Source organism: Arachis hypogaea, chromosome 3 (genome assembly GCF_003086295.3).
Source record: "Arachis hypogaea cultivar Tifrunner chromosome 3, arahy.Tifrunner.gnm2.J5K5, whole genome shotgun sequence".
In the NCBI taxonomy this organism is placed as follows: Eukaryota; Viridiplantae; Streptophyta; class Magnoliopsida; order Fabales; family Fabaceae; genus Arachis; species Arachis hypogaea.
The window spans coordinates 2,380,898-2,397,362 of record NC_092038.1 but is presented as its reverse complement, the minus strand read 5'-3'; the positions used below and the strand labels follow the sequence as shown (position 1 = coordinate 2,397,362).

General features: G+C 35.5%; 2 protein-coding genes across 3 annotated transcripts; one reads left to right on the top strand and one right to left on the bottom strand.

The window, feature by feature from the left end:
* Positions 1 to 274: 274 nt before the first annotated feature.
* LOC112786747 (DNA-directed RNA polymerase III subunit 1) lies at positions 275 to 15,336 on the top strand. Of its 2 annotated transcripts, XM_072232205.1 has the most exons (28): positions 275 to 721; positions 923 to 1,072; positions 1,656 to 1,815; positions 2,982 to 3,169; positions 3,360 to 3,469; positions 4,346 to 4,442; positions 4,836 to 5,051; positions 5,347 to 5,495; positions 5,589 to 5,730; positions 5,805 to 5,945; positions 6,307 to 6,495; positions 7,034 to 7,250; positions 7,548 to 7,641; positions 7,931 to 8,165; positions 8,444 to 8,635; positions 9,084 to 9,182; positions 9,513 to 9,716; positions 9,828 to 10,094; positions 10,289 to 10,436; positions 10,563 to 10,714; positions 10,902 to 11,057; positions 11,143 to 11,259; positions 11,387 to 11,472; positions 11,610 to 11,814; positions 11,900 to 12,102; positions 12,908 to 13,043; positions 13,122 to 13,185; positions 14,074 to 15,336. In XM_072232205.1, exons 1-26 carry the CDS (start codon positions 518 to 520, stop codon positions 12,960 to 12,962), a joined length of 4,176 nt encoding a protein of 1,391 aa, XP_072088306.1. In that variant the 5' UTR covers positions 275 to 517; the 3' UTR covers positions 12,963 to 13,043; positions 13,122 to 13,185; positions 14,074 to 15,336. The 2 variants fall into 2 exon arrangements, with proteins under 2 accessions (XP_072088306.1, XP_025685910.1); XM_025830125.3 differs by lacking the exon at positions 14,074 to 15,336 and having other exon boundaries at positions 13,122 to 13,462.
* On the bottom strand, positions 13,722 to 16,241 carry LOC112786770 (BTB/POZ domain-containing protein At5g60050). The gene is made up of 2 exons (XM_025830152.3): positions 15,533 to 16,241; positions 13,722 to 15,032 (listed from the first exon to the last, which is right to left on the bottom strand). The coding sequence occupies exons 1-2, from the start codon at positions 16,079 to 16,081 to the stop codon at positions 14,070 to 14,072; spliced, it is 1,512 nt and encodes a 503-aa protein (XP_025685937.1). The 5' UTR covers positions 16,082 to 16,241; the 3' UTR covers positions 13,722 to 14,069.
* Between the last annotated feature and the right edge of the window lie 224 nt (positions 16,242 to 16,465).

The following is a 16,465-nucleotide window of genomic DNA, read 5'->3' as shown; positions in this document are numbered from 1 at the left end:
CAATAATTTAAGAATGAATGTAGAATTTATAACTTAAAAAGATTTTGAGATGAATTTCTTACAATAATCTTATTCTCAAAAAGTCAGTTTCTCACCATAATTATAACCTTGAAAGTAGCTAAAAAATAAGAAATGTGACACTCATAAGTGTATTAGATATTTACCTCATTAAAAAAAATAAAAATAAACCTTAAGAAGAGAGAGGGAAACATAACATAACATTAACACATGATAATGATAATGAAATAGTATTTGGTTTCTCTCCTTGACTTTTATGTAATAAAAATTTTTTTTTTTCGGTAGGCGAAAAAAAAAAAACCAAAAAATAAAGTCCAAGAAAAAGAAAGTATTAAAGAAAAGAAAATAACCCTAAACCCTGAGAGAAGAAGAGAGAGAATCTTCTTCTTCCCATTTCCCCCACTTTTTTACTTCAAAACCGCGCAGTGCAGTTTAATTTGCTGCAGCTATTAACAAAGGTTGTTGCATTTTGAAGAAGAAGAAGAAGAAGAAGAAGAAGATGGATAGAAACAGAGCGAAAGGCATTACTTTCACGAAGGAACCGTACATCGAAGATGCAGGGCCACGCATTGTGAAGAGCATGAAGTTCAGTTCCTTATCTGACTCTGAGATTGGAAAACTCGCTGAAGTTCAAGTCTTCAAAGGCTCTTACTATGATCACTTCAAAAAACCCATCCCTGGTGGCTTGTTGGATCCTCGCATGGTACACTCTTTCATTCTTTTATTCAATTCATGTCCTCTTTTTCTTGTTAGTGTAAGTGTGGATTAAGTTGTTTTAGGTTATAAACAGTTTATAGATGTTTTCTTTCTTCCATTTGTAGTGGACTAATGATCATCTGGTTTTGTTGCATTGAATGCTAATAAAGATATGGTTTTTTTTGCTTGTGTGTGTGTGTGATTTCAGGGTCCTGCTAATAAGGAGCTTATTTGCGCGACATGCGGTGGTGACTTTGCTCATTGTCCGGGCCACTTCGGATACTTAACTCTTGCCCTTCCCATCTTCAATATTGGATTCTTGGGTACCATTGTGGAAATATTGAAGTCCATTTGCAAGGTATCCGAATCGTCTGTGTGTTCCTTGTCTGTTTGCTTTGTGGATTTTGGCTTTTCATTGATTAATTATCAACATGATACTCTACTTGTTAGTCTCGTTTATGTTAACTTGGCATATAAGTTATAGCAACTCACAGAACATGCACGTACTTGAATGTCATAATACCAGGATGGTTAGCTTTAGGGATGGCTTTTTGAAGGGCAGTTGAGATTCAAGCATCCTTTTGCACCTGCTTGAACTTTCAGTTATCTATGCTATCTTTAAAATTGCAAATTGAGTGACTACATGTCACTGTTATTCTTATAATTGCAGTGTTCCCTGATATGTGCAAGACTTTGACAAAAGGGCAAACAAAAGATATAAGAATGTTTGTGATGGAAGTTTGTTCACAAGTTTACATGTCATACTAATTACTAATAAACATCCTATTTGAGGCTGAGTCAAACGTTTCTTTTTCAGTACTGTTATATAATGTGAAAGATGTGTGTAGTATAGCATTCTTTTGAACATTTAGTCATCCTGATTTTATGCTTCTGAATATTTTGTTTGATCTATATGTAAATTTTTAATGCTTTCTTTACAGTGCTGTGCTCGAATTCTTCTCAATGAAGATATACGTAAAGATCGCTTGAAAAAAATGAGAAGACCCAGAATTGATGCACTGGCAAAGGCTGAATTAGCGAAAAAGGTTGTAGAGGCATGCAGCAAAGTATCAATGTGCTCGAGATGTGGATATAAGAATGGTTTGTTTTATGCTTTTCATTGACTTCCCCCTTTTTTAACAATAGAGCACTTTATTCAACTTCGTCATTGGAAATTGTTTTAAACTTGCATACTAGGTATAAGTTTTTCTTTCAATCAATAATACATATTTAGTTAGATATTTTAGAATCCATTTTCTTTCTTGGTCTTTTTGTAATGTACGGAATATGGATTTCCATGCTCTTGTCTTGACAGTTGACACTATATGAATTATCCTATAACGGCTAAATGGGTAGGGAAGTGGTCAATTCTGGTATGATATGGTCGTTACAGTCTCACATTTGCCAGAATTAAGGCCTATATAAGCTTTTATAACTATTTGGCAACCCGCCCTTGGTGAGCTAGCTTTTGGAACTAAGTTGAAAAGTAATAAAGTATTTAATTTTGAGATGGTATCAATGTATCCTACATTTTATGTTCAGCCACCACAGATATTCAGTCGTGCAAACGTTACGTTCCATCTGTTCGCTTGTGGGGTGAGTGTAGTGTGTTAAGGTCCCACATAGGCTTGGCAGTGTTTATAAGTACCCTATCAATTAGCTTTTAGGGTTAAGATAGATCCATTCAGTTCTAGCAATCAAACAAATAAGCTTTTTACTTGGTTCTAACAACTCTTGTACCCACATTATTGATTGAGAGGCTGTCACTTATGGCAATTCCATTTCCATGTTTTAATCTGAATCTAAGCATTTTAAATTACCACTACCCGCAATGCAAAAATCAATGCCTGGCTAGATAGATGTTCGATGTGCTGGGTTCTTTGAAGCCTTAAGGACTCACGAACAACCTTGTATTACATTTACATATTGGCTACCATGTGTGAGTTATTATCAAGTTAGGCCCCATTGTTAAACAAGTTTAGGCTTTGGGAATTTGATTCAATTCTTGTGTTAGCTTACATAACAATTGACATAGCAATGAACTAACATAGTCTCAAAAGGATTCTATTGTTGACTTGCTTGGAATGTTGCTGATATTAGACAACCATCTTTTGAACTAATTATGATTTTTTCTTAACTTTTATAGAAAATTACCATGTTGCTTGAGAGGATTGAGAATTAACTATTATTGTATTGCTTGTTGCCTCTTAAGATATGCATTTATTGTATTTTGTATGATGATATTGATGATGGCTATTGTAATACAGGTTCGGTAAAGAAGCTTGTGGGTTCGCTAAAAATCACTCATGATCGCTCAAAATGTAATGATAGTAGCATTGAAGAATTTCAAACAGCACTTTCACATGCAAGAGAATCTAGATTGACCAGCGCTGTGGATACTCATATTCTAAACCCATTCCAAGCTTTATCCCTGTTTAAAAGGATGCTGGATGAGGTGAAAATTTATACATATGCGGGTTGTTTCTTTTTATTTTTGGGCCTGGTTTTCCTCATCACTTCATTCTGAAGTGTGGATTAAAATAGCAATTTTTAAGTAGATTATTTTTCAAAGATTGCAATATTGCATGCCATGCAGAGGTTTACTTAACTCTCTAGTAAGAATAATTTATTACATATTGTTGTAGGACTGTGAATTACTTTATCTTGCTGAAAGACCGGAGAAACTCATCATTACAAACATTGCAGTGCCCCCATTGGCTATGCGACCTTCAGTTATAATGGATGGATCACAGAGGTAATACCAACATGTATTCGGCTATATTGACATCTCTCTCTGTTTTTCCCTTTTGTTAACTTTGATGCCATTCTTATATTTATGGTCTGATGGTATACTTGTTGCAAATATGCTACAGTGTTGTGCACTTTGTTTATGGAAAACATAAAAAACTACCGCCATTCCTGAGTTGTCAATGCCACTACCTTTTCTGTCCACCTTATCTGTGATTGAATAAATTTTAAAATATAGTAAGTGGGTATTTTGACTGTAGCACTTGAGGCATAAAGAGCTGTTGTGTGAGTGGCCATATTAGAATTATAAAAATTCCATTCTTTAATAGCTAAAGGAATGTTTAACTTCCAGTTCAGGTGAACGTAGAGGAAAAAATTTCTCTATTCCCAAGAACCAAATGTTTGAAGTCACTGTCCAATTATAAAGAACCTAAAAGCAATTTTACCATATGTTATAGATGTGTAAAACTCAGTTTGTTCCAAACCATCACATTGCAATAAGGTTTAAGGGTGCTATTCTTTGACAGAAAGCATACAGTGTACTTAGCTAGAGTGAAATGCTAGAATTTACAGCTGTTGGTGGTGGCAATTATGACGTCCAAATATTATTTGCGTTAGGATTGCATTCTGCGCTTTCTTGTAGAATTACTTTGTCCATCATCATGTTTTTAAAGGGTTTTATTTGTTGCACATTTTGATTGAGTAGAGAGATCATACGAGGTTATGCTTGTATTTTCTGATGGAATTTTAGCCTAACCTTATTTTGTTGTTTTAAGGAGGATTTGTGAACCATCCTCTGTATTTTTAAGCCTTTCCTAAAACAAAAAAAAAGGGAAAAAAAAAAAGAAAACTGATGTTGTGGCTATTGTCTTAATTTATGCAGCAATGAAAATGATGTAACAGAGAGGCTAAAGCAAATAGTCCAAGCTAATGCTCATGTGCGCCAAGAATTAGAAGAAATTGCTTCATTAAGATCTCTGGTATAGATGTGCCTTTTGAGTGATCAAAATTTTGCTACTTTGAGGACTTGTTGATTGATATAATGACAGGTTTTCCGAAATGTTACATGCTTGGAATAATTGAATGAGCTCATTTTTCATGTGTGCTTTAAATGTGATTATATAGTATGTGGTTAGTCGTTTGGATTATCCACAAATATTTATTCTAGAATACTGTCAATGAGATGTCTCCACTTCAAAGGGTGTAGAATTATCCCTATTTGGGCAGTGGCATTTGCCATGTCCACAAGTTGCCATATGTGAATAATAGAATTTACTTTATCTGCTCGCTTCTGATATTCTGTTTCATCTCGAGATCGTTTCTTTTAGTTCCGATGAATTGCGGTTGTGATTTTGTTGATGGTTCTGTTTTAGGATGGTTGGGAAACGCTTCAATTTGAGGCTGCTCAATTCATAAATAGTGAGGTTCGTGGTATACCATACCACCAGCAACGGGAAAAGACAATGGCGGGTTTAGTTCAACGCCTTAAAGGGAAGCAGGGACGTTTTCGTGGCAACTTATCTGGGAAACGTGTTGAATTTACTGGCAGGACAGTTATTTCACCGGATCCTAATTTAAAGATTACTGAGGTGAGACATTCGAAGCTTGGCATATATACTATCTTCTATCTTTTAGATGAAGCATGAGCCAATAACCTGAATATCTACTTAACAAAAAACAATGTGATGTTTGCTGTACAGGCTTATTTTTTCTTACTTACACAGTTCGTTCATTTTTCTTCTCTGTGACATAACCAATACGATGCATATTTCTCAATTCACATTCCCTAAGTATTATTCCATGAAAACCATAAGACCCTGGAGTGCCTTCCCTTCTCAAAGGTTCTTACAAGTTTTTGCACTGTGACTTGTTTTTTTGCTTCAGGTTGCAATACCCATGCTTATGGCTCGTATATTGAGTTATCCTGAGCGTGTTTCACATCACAACATTGAAAAGCTGAGACAGTGTATAAGAAATGGTCCTGATAAGTATCCTGGTGCAAGACAGTATAGAGATGCCTCGGGTTCCACATGGTTTTTGCTGTTTCTTTTTCCCTTATATTGATTAATCTCAAGCCAGCTATATTGTTTTGCTAATGATCTAATTCTATTTTCATAATTTTCCAGGACCTTAAGAGTTCCTCACAGGAAGCGCTTTGCAGACCAGCTGAAATTTGGTGATATAGTTGATCGTCATTTGGAAGATGGCGACATCATTCTTTTTAATAGGCAGCCAAGCTTGCATCGGATGTCTATAATGTGTCATAGGGTAATTCATTGAACTTTGTATATCGATAATGTCAAATTGGAACAAATTGCATGAGTCTTCTTTTGCATATGCAGGCGAGGATTATGCCTTGGAGAACTTTGAGATTCAATGAATCTGTTTGTAACCCATATAATGCTGATTTTGACGGTGATGAGATGAACTTACATGTGCCACAGACTGAGGAAGCACGGACAGAGGCTATTTTGTTGATGGGGGTAAAATCAGCATTTCTCATTGTCATTGAGGATTACTTGTCAATCAATTATAATCTCCCCCCCCCCCCCAAAACACACACACACACTCTCTCTCTCTCTCACTAAAAAAAAAAAAAATCACTAGCCATTCTATTATATTTATCCAAAAAGAAGTTAGTCCCAACATGCAATAGGGTTAGAATATTTTATTTTTACTTGATCTGGCTGTTTAGTTATCAGTATTTACAGTGTTGTGTTATGTGATTCGTTCAACTGTATATGATGGTCAATAAATTGTAAGCATTTCATGAACTTTTTACAATGTGTTTTTTGTTGCGTGTTCTCTTCATGTAGATCCTAATGAGAGTTTGCTTGTTTTCAGGTGCAAAATAATCTGTGCACACCAAAAAATGGTGAAATTTTGGTTGCCTCTACTCAAGACTTCTTAACCTCTTCCTATCTCATAACTAGAAAAGATACATTTTATGATCGTTCAACCTTTTCACTTATTTGCTCATACATGGGGGATGGCATGGATCTTGTTGATCTGCCAACTCCCGCAATTATTAAGGTGAGAGTGGGAGCTTTCATGGATGCACATTACAAGATATACTCACATGTTTGTTTATATTCTTGAAATAGAGAAGTGATCCACTTTCTGTAGGATCTTGCAATTACATTTTTGAATGACATTTTTCTAGTATTCAAGTTTTGGCCAATCAAGCTGTTAATAATGTGAAAAGTTATGTTGAAGTCTTGAAAGATCATGCAACATATAGTAGATGGTCAATGTCTATTAATATTTTAAAACAATACTGTTTACCAAATAAAGTGGCGTGATCAAATATCAACTAAGATTTAAAGTATTTGAAAATTTATGGATTTGGTCTATGCCAAATGGCAAATGAAATTTAATGGTGGTTGTGGTTAGATTAATGAAGTTTAACTTTCACCGAAATTAATATATTCTTTTTGTATCTTGTTTAGATCAGTGCTTCAGAGCTTTGATATAATAAGCTGCATGAACCAAACTTTTTCCTGGTGATTCAGTCATGTTTGCTAATTTATATATTTGGTGCATATTTTTACTTGCGCGATATTCTTTTCAGCCAGTTGAGCTTTGGAGTGGTAAACAGTTATTTAGCATTCTATTGCGCCCAAATGCAAATGTGAGGGTCTATGTGAATCTTACTGTTAAGGAGAAAATATACAGTACAAAGCTTGATGACAAGAAACGAGAAATGAAAACGATGTGCCCAAGTGATGGGTTTGTCTATTTTCGCAATAGTGAGTTGATATCAGGACAACTTGGAAAGGTGACTTTAGGTTAGTTTTTCTAAATGAACTTTGATCTTATCTATGATTTCATTTTGTACGTTCAATAAGGTTGTATTAATGTAGATATGTCAAGTAACTGTTAATACTACTTGCGTGCTTCTATTAAACATTGAAAATAACTCTGAATAGTGGTGCCATAGTTAATCTTTTATGCTTTTGCTTTCCTATTTTGTTCTAAGTTGTAGCTTTTTAATGTCAAACTTCTTTCAAACTCCACTACTTCATGCTTTTATATATATATATAAATATATAAGTTGGTGACCTGCTTTTTTAGCATGAATTCAGGGAATGGAAATAAGGATGGTCTTTTCTCTGTGCTACTAAGAGACTATAAACCACATGCTGCTGCTGCTTGCATGAATCGTGTAGCTAAATTGAGGTAAAAATATATCTGCATTATGTTTGATTTAAGTGCTAAAGGGGTAATAAATAAGATGAAATGTTGCAATGTTAGCTTGTAGGAAAGCACTTGTTTAAAGTGGGAACTGTTTCCATCAGTCCCATGAGTGAGGACTAGTCCCACACCCAGAGGGAGTAGAAAACATTGGTGAACAAAAAATGTTATCAAATGTAATCTCTGCTAATATTTGAGTTTAGGCAGTTTGATGTTTTTTCTTTTATCCATTGCCAAGCTAAAGAAAGTATATGATCCTTTTGCTTTGATGCAGTGCTCGATGGATCGGAAATCATGGGTTCTCAATTGGCATTGATGATGTCCAACCAAAAGAGGTTTTGATAGAACAGAAAGATAAAACAATATCTGATAATTATAAAAAATGTGATGATTTTATAGCAGCTTTCAATAAAGGAAAGCTAGAACTCAAAGCCGGTTGTGATGCTGCTCAGACATTAGAAACTCTGATAACTGGTGTCTTGAATGGTATACGAGATACAGCAGGAAAGGTATCTATTTCTTTCATGTGAAGTATTCTGTCCTTGTGTTTTCACACATATCTATCTCTTAGTGTTAAGATCATCGTCAACAAAATGGTGGATAGTCCCTACCTTCACCTTTACTTTTTTTTTTTTTAAAAAAAAAATTTTCAAAAAGAAGCTACATGTAAAATACAACGGTGCCCCTCCAAAAATCTAATCATTATCCCTCACATAAGAGAAAAGCAATTTATTCTGATTTTCCCTGTATCGGTAACTGACTCCATTATATTATACAATTTTCCCAGGTTTGTATGCAAACCCTACACTGGAGAAATAGCCCACTGATCATGTCGCAGTGTGGCTCCAAAGGATCTCCAATTAATATCAGTCAGATGGTTGCTTGTGTGGGTCAACAATCAGTTGGAGGTCGTCGTGCTCCTAATGGTTTCGTGGACCGTAGTCTTCCTCATTTCCCTAGAAAAGCAAAAACCCCAGCCGTATGTTCAGTTTCCATCATTTAGAAGTAGAATTTTAAATGTTTGTGCACAATTTCAATTGCCGCTTATCCTTAATTTGTTAATTTTTTTTTCATCCATACTGCTTTTGTATTTGTTCATTGATAATATTAATGTTGAAGTGATTCACAGTTGTGAAGTTAACAACAAACAGAATATTGCATACACATTTATGTAACACACCTATACATGAGAAGCTATCTGGAATTTGTACATAACTTTGAAGCTTTGTCATATATTGTCGTCACAAGCAATTGTTTTCACTTTATTATCAGGACAGGACAGTAGTAAACTACTATTGTAGAATATTGTTTTCATTTAATATTATTTGTTTGTAACGGACACCAGAACTGGTGTAGCTATTGCTATTATTGTGCATTACATATTCTGTTTTCTGACATCGAAAACTGGTATGTCACTGTTGATGCAGGCTAAAGGTTTTGTTGCCGAATCTTTTTACAGTGGATTGTCTGCTACTGAGTTTTTCTTCCACACAATGGGAGGGCGTGAAGGGCTTGTTGATACAGCGGTAGGGTGCATATTTTGAATATATTATGCAATATATAATCAATCAGAGCTGCTTTCAGTTAAATCAACAGTTACTATTATTATTATTTTTTATTAAAATCAGAAACTAACTGACAACCCCACCAAAGAAAAAAAAAAATCCTTGGATCTGAAATTATGAATGTCATAAGAGTGGACCTCAAATTTCTCACTTGGGAATGGTTCATGTTAATAAAATTGATAAAATGTAGGAGCTGCTGGGTTGGTTATTAGTTTATTATTATTGTTGTTTTCTGGTAGCCAAAACTTTGAAATTCATTAAATAGTTTGTGTGATAATTGTCACTTTGCAGGTTAAAACTGCAGACACTGGATACATGTCTCGTAGATTAATGAAATGTCTAGAGGATTTGTTCTTACAGTATGATTACACTGTAAGAAATGCTGCTGGTGGTATTGTTCAATTTTGTTATGGAGATGATGGCATGGATCCAGCTGGCATGGAAGGAAAAGATGGAAAACCACTAAATTTTGACCGGCTGTTTTTGAGAAGCCAGGTTTGAAAGCTGATACTGTTGTTTTTATGGTTTGATTATTTTTGTTTGACTCCCTCAAACTTATAAAATAGTTGGTTTTTCTTGTTATATGCTGTTTTATTCTCTTTTTAGGCCATATGTCCAAGTGATGAAGACGATGATATCTTGTCTTCCTCAGATGTGCATGAAGTAGTTCAAAGGAAGCTTTCAGAAGTTGGTATGTGCAAGTTAGTCAAGCAAGAGGCTTCAGCGGATGATTCCTCTGCCGGCTTTGTAAATTCTCTTCAATCCTTTGTCAAAGGGAAAATAGAATCAACAGAACCTTCCACCAAAGAGGATTCTGAAAAGCTGAAAAAGTTTATTCAGAGGATTTCTGGGATTACTCGCAGACAACTAGAGGTATTTATGGTCTAGTCCTTACATTGTTGTAAGCCAGTTTGTCCCCAATGCTAATCTTGTTTGCTTTCAGTTGGTTATGCAGTTTCTTTATTTCATTTACATTCCACACAGTACTCTAATTTTCTTATGCTATATATTTCTGCTATTTACTTTACTTTTGTTTTGCAATTTACTGTATGCTCTCTATATTTCAGGTTTTTCTTGATATTTGTTTATCTCGTTACCATTCAAAAAAAATTGAGGCTGGAACTCCCATCGGAGCAATTGGAGCTCATAGTATTGGAGAGCCTGGAACCCAGATGACTTTGAAAACTTTTCACTTTGCTGGGGTTGCAAGCATGAGTATCCTTTATTATTAGACTCTGTTGCCTGCTTTGATTATCATTATTGTCCTGTTTGACACTATACTGGAATTTTTCTGTATGTGTTGATGGGTTTTCAAAGTTGTGCCTTAACCTAGCGCCTTAGATGTGACCCTTGGAGTTCCTCGCATCAAAGAAATTATAAATGGATCCAAAAAGATCAGCACACCAATCATCACTGCAATACTTGAGACAGATAATAATCCAAATACCGCAAGGATAGTAAAAGGTCGCATAGAAAAAACCAACTTAGGCCAGGTATGCAGCTGTAGAGAGGGGGAAAAAATATTGCTTTTGTCAATGAATGACCCTTTGAACATTCTACCTAGTTATTTACATTTTTTTCAGCTGTCATTTAGGTATTATATCAGAAGTTTGTTGTAAATAGTGTTTATTTTAACGAAAGTGTCTCAAAAACACAATCATGTCATGCCAATTAATACAGGTCGCAAAGAGTATAAAAGTTGTTATAACTTCAAGATCAGCATCAATTGTCATCTCGCTTGACATGGAAAGAATTCGAGATGCACATCTGCATGTAGATGCCAATATTGTAAAAGAGTCAATTTTGCATACTCCAAAACTAAAATTGAAGCAAGACGTAAGGGGTTACTTGTTCTCTCTTGTAATTTTGAGTCACTTCTTCATTCATGCTTGCATTACTGAAAGTCTTTGTTGATATGCAGAATGTTAAGATCTTAGATATCAAAAAGCTCAGGATTGTTCCCCCAGATGGTGATAGAAGTAAAATCCAATTTCAACTTAACCATCTTAAAAATTTGCTTCCTTCAGTTGTTGTGAAGGTAATATTATTTGACTTTCTTGATAGGTTACCTGATGAAGAATATACCATGTTTGTTTTGATATCTTCATATTTAAATTTATTGTCAGGTTGAAAAGTGCACCTAACTTTTCTTTTCTTAATTCCAGGGAATTAAAACTGCTGAACGTGTTGTTATCAGTAAAGAAGAAGATAAAGAGGCAAAAACTGAAAAGTTCAAATTACTGGTGGAAGGGTTAGTTCATACTATTTTTCAATATAATATATGCTTCCTTCAATCCCTTGTATATATATACCTGCTTGGCTGTTGCGGCATTGCCGCTTCTTATTCCTTATTTTCATGTATTCTATTTTCTTTGTATTTACCTTCAGCACGGGTCTTCTAGATGTTATGGGAATTGAAGGGGTTGATGGACTTAATACTCTTAGTAATCATATAGATGAAGTGAGTGAGTCTCTGGGAATTGAAGCTGCTAGAAGGACTATCATTGAGGAGATAAAAGTAGTTATGGGAAGTCACGGTATGAGTATAGACATACGCCATATGATGCTTCTAGCAGATGTGATGACTGTTATGGTGAGTTATTTCAGTTATTCAGCAAAAATTATAAAGAAATTTTATGCTGAATACTTATATTTCCTCGTGCAATTTATTAATGCAGGGCAGAGTCCTTGGAATAACCAGATTCGGAATTCAAAAGATGGGCAAAAGTGTATTGATGCTTGCGTCTTTTGAGAGGACATCGGATCATCTTTTCAATGCAGCGGTACATGGGACAGAGGACCTGATTGAAGGAGTAAGTGAACGCGTAATCATGGGTATACCGATTCAGATAGGCACCGGAATGATCAAGGTCAAACAAAGGTAAGGCAAGGATGCATGTCATGCGAATGTAGCCCTACTTGTTGCATCCATCAACTCAAAATCTACCTATAAAATTTCTATAGGAATTAGGAAATTATTTACTGGTGTTAGCCTGAGTGAAAGTATATATTTATGAATGGGTCTTAGTTAATAATGTCTATAAATAACTTAAATTATGAAAAATATGATCATAAATTTGTATTGAAAACAAAAGCGGGTGCATCAAAATTAGATCATTATCTATAGATATAAGACATTTATCACTCTCCCTCTTAGGTACATCTTTGAATCAATTTAGCTGGATACAATAGATCCAATTTATTGTTCTAATTAAACATAAGAAAACAACCATGCTACGTCTACAGAAAAAATCAGTCATCTTTTGAAAAATATGATCATAAATTTGTATTGAAAACAAAAGCGGGTGCATCAAAATTAGATCATTATCTATAGATATAAGACATTTATCACTCTCCCTCTTAGGTACATCTTTTGAATCAATTTAGCTGGATACAATAGATCCAATTTATTGTTCTAATTAAACATAAGAAAACAACCATGCTACGTCTACAGAAAAAATCAGTCATCTGTATAAAATACATGTTGAAGTACATACACATTTAAAGTGTTTGAAATAACACATTTATTTATACACAAATACATAGTGATTGATTTGGTGGTTAATTTTTAGTGTGCACATAAAATTTTTTATATAAAAAAAGTGATGGTGATAGATAAAGGGGATTGCAGGAAGTATTAATTAGGATCATTGAAAAACTCTTTATCAAACTCTCCCATTTTTCAGGTTGAGCCCTCCAGAGTTGCTTCAAGGAACTCCTCCTATTCTATCTTATGTTTGAAGTTGTCTATGTGTTTGCGGCAAGAGTGGATTATGCATGATAGAGTGCAATTGAAGGGTTTGCGTTGACTGTTAAGATTAGGTAACTTGTTTCTCTTGTCTTTGCCTTTGTTGCTACTTTTCGTATTCAATCTGATGATGTTGTGTCTTTTATTTTCAGCTAGCTTTTCACCAAGTTGAATATTGTGAGCTGCTTACAATTGACACTGCAAAAGGGCTGATTGGTAAGGAGGGGTGAGGTTGATGGTAAAATGATCACACTACTATGTTGTAAATGAAAAGGAAAGAAACAAAAAGTGAAAAAGGGGGACGGTAGAGTTTAATTTTGCACCTCATTGTACAGATTTTATTTTCTTTTATTTTTGATGTTTTGTGCATAGAGTAGTTTAGTTGCCACTAGTCTAATGCTTTTGTTCCTGTGGATATAGTCATTGAGAAAAGTTAGATAACAAACAATTTTTTTATGAATCAATACTAGCCAACTTTCTTTTTTCACTAAAAGTATTGGTCTTCTAGAGACTTGTCTATTTCTTTACTATTTGCTCCGGTTTTGAGGGGGTTTACACTAGTATTGTGTTGACTAACCATGTTTTTCATTCCTTTTTAAAAAACACAAACAAAAGGAACTCAACATTAATGAAAATATTGATTCATGAATTTTAGTGCAAAATTTCAGTTTTACCGCAAATTCGTTTACTTACACCTTTAGCAAAACTAATAATTTATAACTTACGGCATAAACAGAAAACATACACATCAGTAGTTCAACAACATCAATATCAATTCTCTCCTGTAATATTTGGTATGCTGACTATTATATGCTCATGAATACATCAATGTCATCCCTCTATACTTTGCCAAACTTAACAGAATTCAAATCAAATCTTTACAAAGAGAAATTGGCTTTACATATTTTATGAACAAATTTTCAGTTCATTTCCCCTTCAATTATTTGTCCCTGTTTACCCAGAACTTTAGCTCAGGTCATAAATCATAGCAGCAGAAACTAGAAGTGGAAATGGAAAATATCACTTCACACTTGCAAATATGAATGAAGTTCATTTTCCCGTTTGTTTTGTTCTTTCATTTAAGGTTTTTCATATGACTTTCAGCTCTGGTAATCAGAGAGAGTTATTTGCAACTTGGAATGATCAGTATCTGCTGAATATTTTCTGATGAAAGCTCTTCTCCACCAAATCTCAAACGCCTTCTGAATATTTGGACAATCATCTCCTTTGTTAAGAAACCTGTCAAACCATTTGAGCAACAGAGCTTGCTGTTGAAGCAAAGGGAGTGTAAGTATTGTTTGGCACAGTCCATCCTCAACCGATTTCTTGTCGACAGCTCTAGAAGCTCGACGCATCCATCCAAAGTCATCATACAGAGCTTCTAGCCATGTCGATAACAATGAAAATCGAGTTTCCTTGGGCACCAATATGTGCCCCCTTCCAATGCCGATACAGAGTTGTGCAGTGATCCTGCTGATCTCGTGCCGGTAGACAGTCGGAACTCTAGAATGAAGTGCAGCGAGTTCTTTCTGATCAGCCCATATCTTCACGAATTCCTCGCCTATCTTCTTGGCAATCAAGATGTCAACAATCCACTGAATATTGTCAGCCTCCCGAGCTATTTCGGTAATTAAAGCCCCTCGATCCGGCCTCTCGGCAGTGCTGCTGGCGTCAGAGAGGCACAAGACAAGAGAATTGATGCAATTGTGGCAAAGATGATAAAGCGTGTCTTTAGAAACATCGAGTTTGGTTCTATCATGAGAGCAAGACGGATCCTCTTGAAGCAATTTTGATAGCAGAGCCTTCATTTCCCTACGAGCTTTGTCATCTTTTGCTTGTAAAACACCGGTCAGAAGGCTTGCAAAGATGTCGTCGGCACTCATTCTTGGCGCAGTAGATGGATCAGACGATAGTCTAAGAAGCAGTTGAGATGCAGAGCGATGAAGCTGAAGATAACCAAGCTGAGACATGATTTCATCTTGTTCGTCTTCTGTCCATGGAATTGCTTCCAAATAGTCTAAACAAGCCGCAACCCCAATATCAAACATGATAGCCGCTGAAACCTAACCAAAATTCAAAATTAGTTTTACATGCATCTTCTAATTGGTAGAAATTCAGCTGCAGTCGACTTCACGTGAAGTTGATAACTGAGAGTCGTTAGATGATTTAATTGATTTGACTAAATTTTCATCTAACGGCTCTCAGCTATCGACTTCACATGAAGTCAACTAAATCGACTGCACTTGAGTTTTCACCATTCTAATTATGATACAGCCAGCAAAAATGTCTACTCTTATTCAGGTGTAAACTCACGTGCAATTATTTTCGCCTGAAATTGATAATTGAGATTTTTTAGCTTACAATTTAGTCAAATCTACTGTGGTTCTCAACTATTTTGCTATTTATAGTGTAAATAGTCATCTAAAAAAAAGAATAAACATAACTAGAAGACTGGTTAAACCGTTTTACATTATGAATGCATGAAAATGAAAGTCCTAAACTGAAGAATTAAATGTTTGGATAATTACATAGAAATGGTTTAAGAGTATTAAGAGAAACTGACCTTGAGCAAGGTCAAGATTTTTGAAACAGATTGACCAATGAGCTTCTTCATCACATTGTCTTCGCAGTACATGAACACCACAACCTCCACGTAAGCCTCCACGTCATCACTCTCGCACTCGCTGATCTCCACCGTGTGCGACTGCGATTGCGATGAACCGCCGCGAAGCTTGTCGGCGAAGAACCTGCTCTTCTGAGAGAGCACACTCTTGTCCACATCCATGGTGACTCTGAACCCGTCCTTCTCCACCACCGTCACCCTGACGTCACCAGGGTTAGCGTGAAAGGGAGCGTGTTGGAGCAGCTTCGAGATTCTGTCTTGAATTCTGCGGCGAGTCTCGTCGGAGTGCTTGGTACCTGACATCATTTCGAAGAGCGTTTGTGTGTGCGGAGGCGGCGCTGGCGGCGGAGGAGAAGATGAGAAGGTTCTGGAAGGTGAGAGTGTTGACGGAGAGTCGGGGATGAAGCCGTGCTTGATCATGGCGGAGACTGAGACTTGTCTTTCTCTGTCTCTGTCTCTGTCTCTATTGGCAGATGCAGGTGCCGCCATTGGAGGAAGCTAAGCAAGCAATTGAGTTTGGAATCGAAAAAAAGAAAGAAAGAAAGAAAGAAAAGAGTGTGCGAGTGAGTGTGAAATTAGATTTTCAGAGAGACAGAGAATCCAAGACAGCCATCTTCCTGTTACAATTTACAAATATAAATATAAATATAAATAAATAATTAAACAAATATATTATGCATAACAAATTAAATCATTAAATCTATTATTATATAGACTAATTTTTTGTATTTGTATAATAACATAATGTTAATTAAATAAGTTAGATTAAGATTTTTGGGCATGATCATAAATCAATTCATGTTATAGTAGGAAGTGCCTACTGATATTGACTCTTTAGCGTGACTCAAAGATTCGATCAGGCGAGTGTATTAT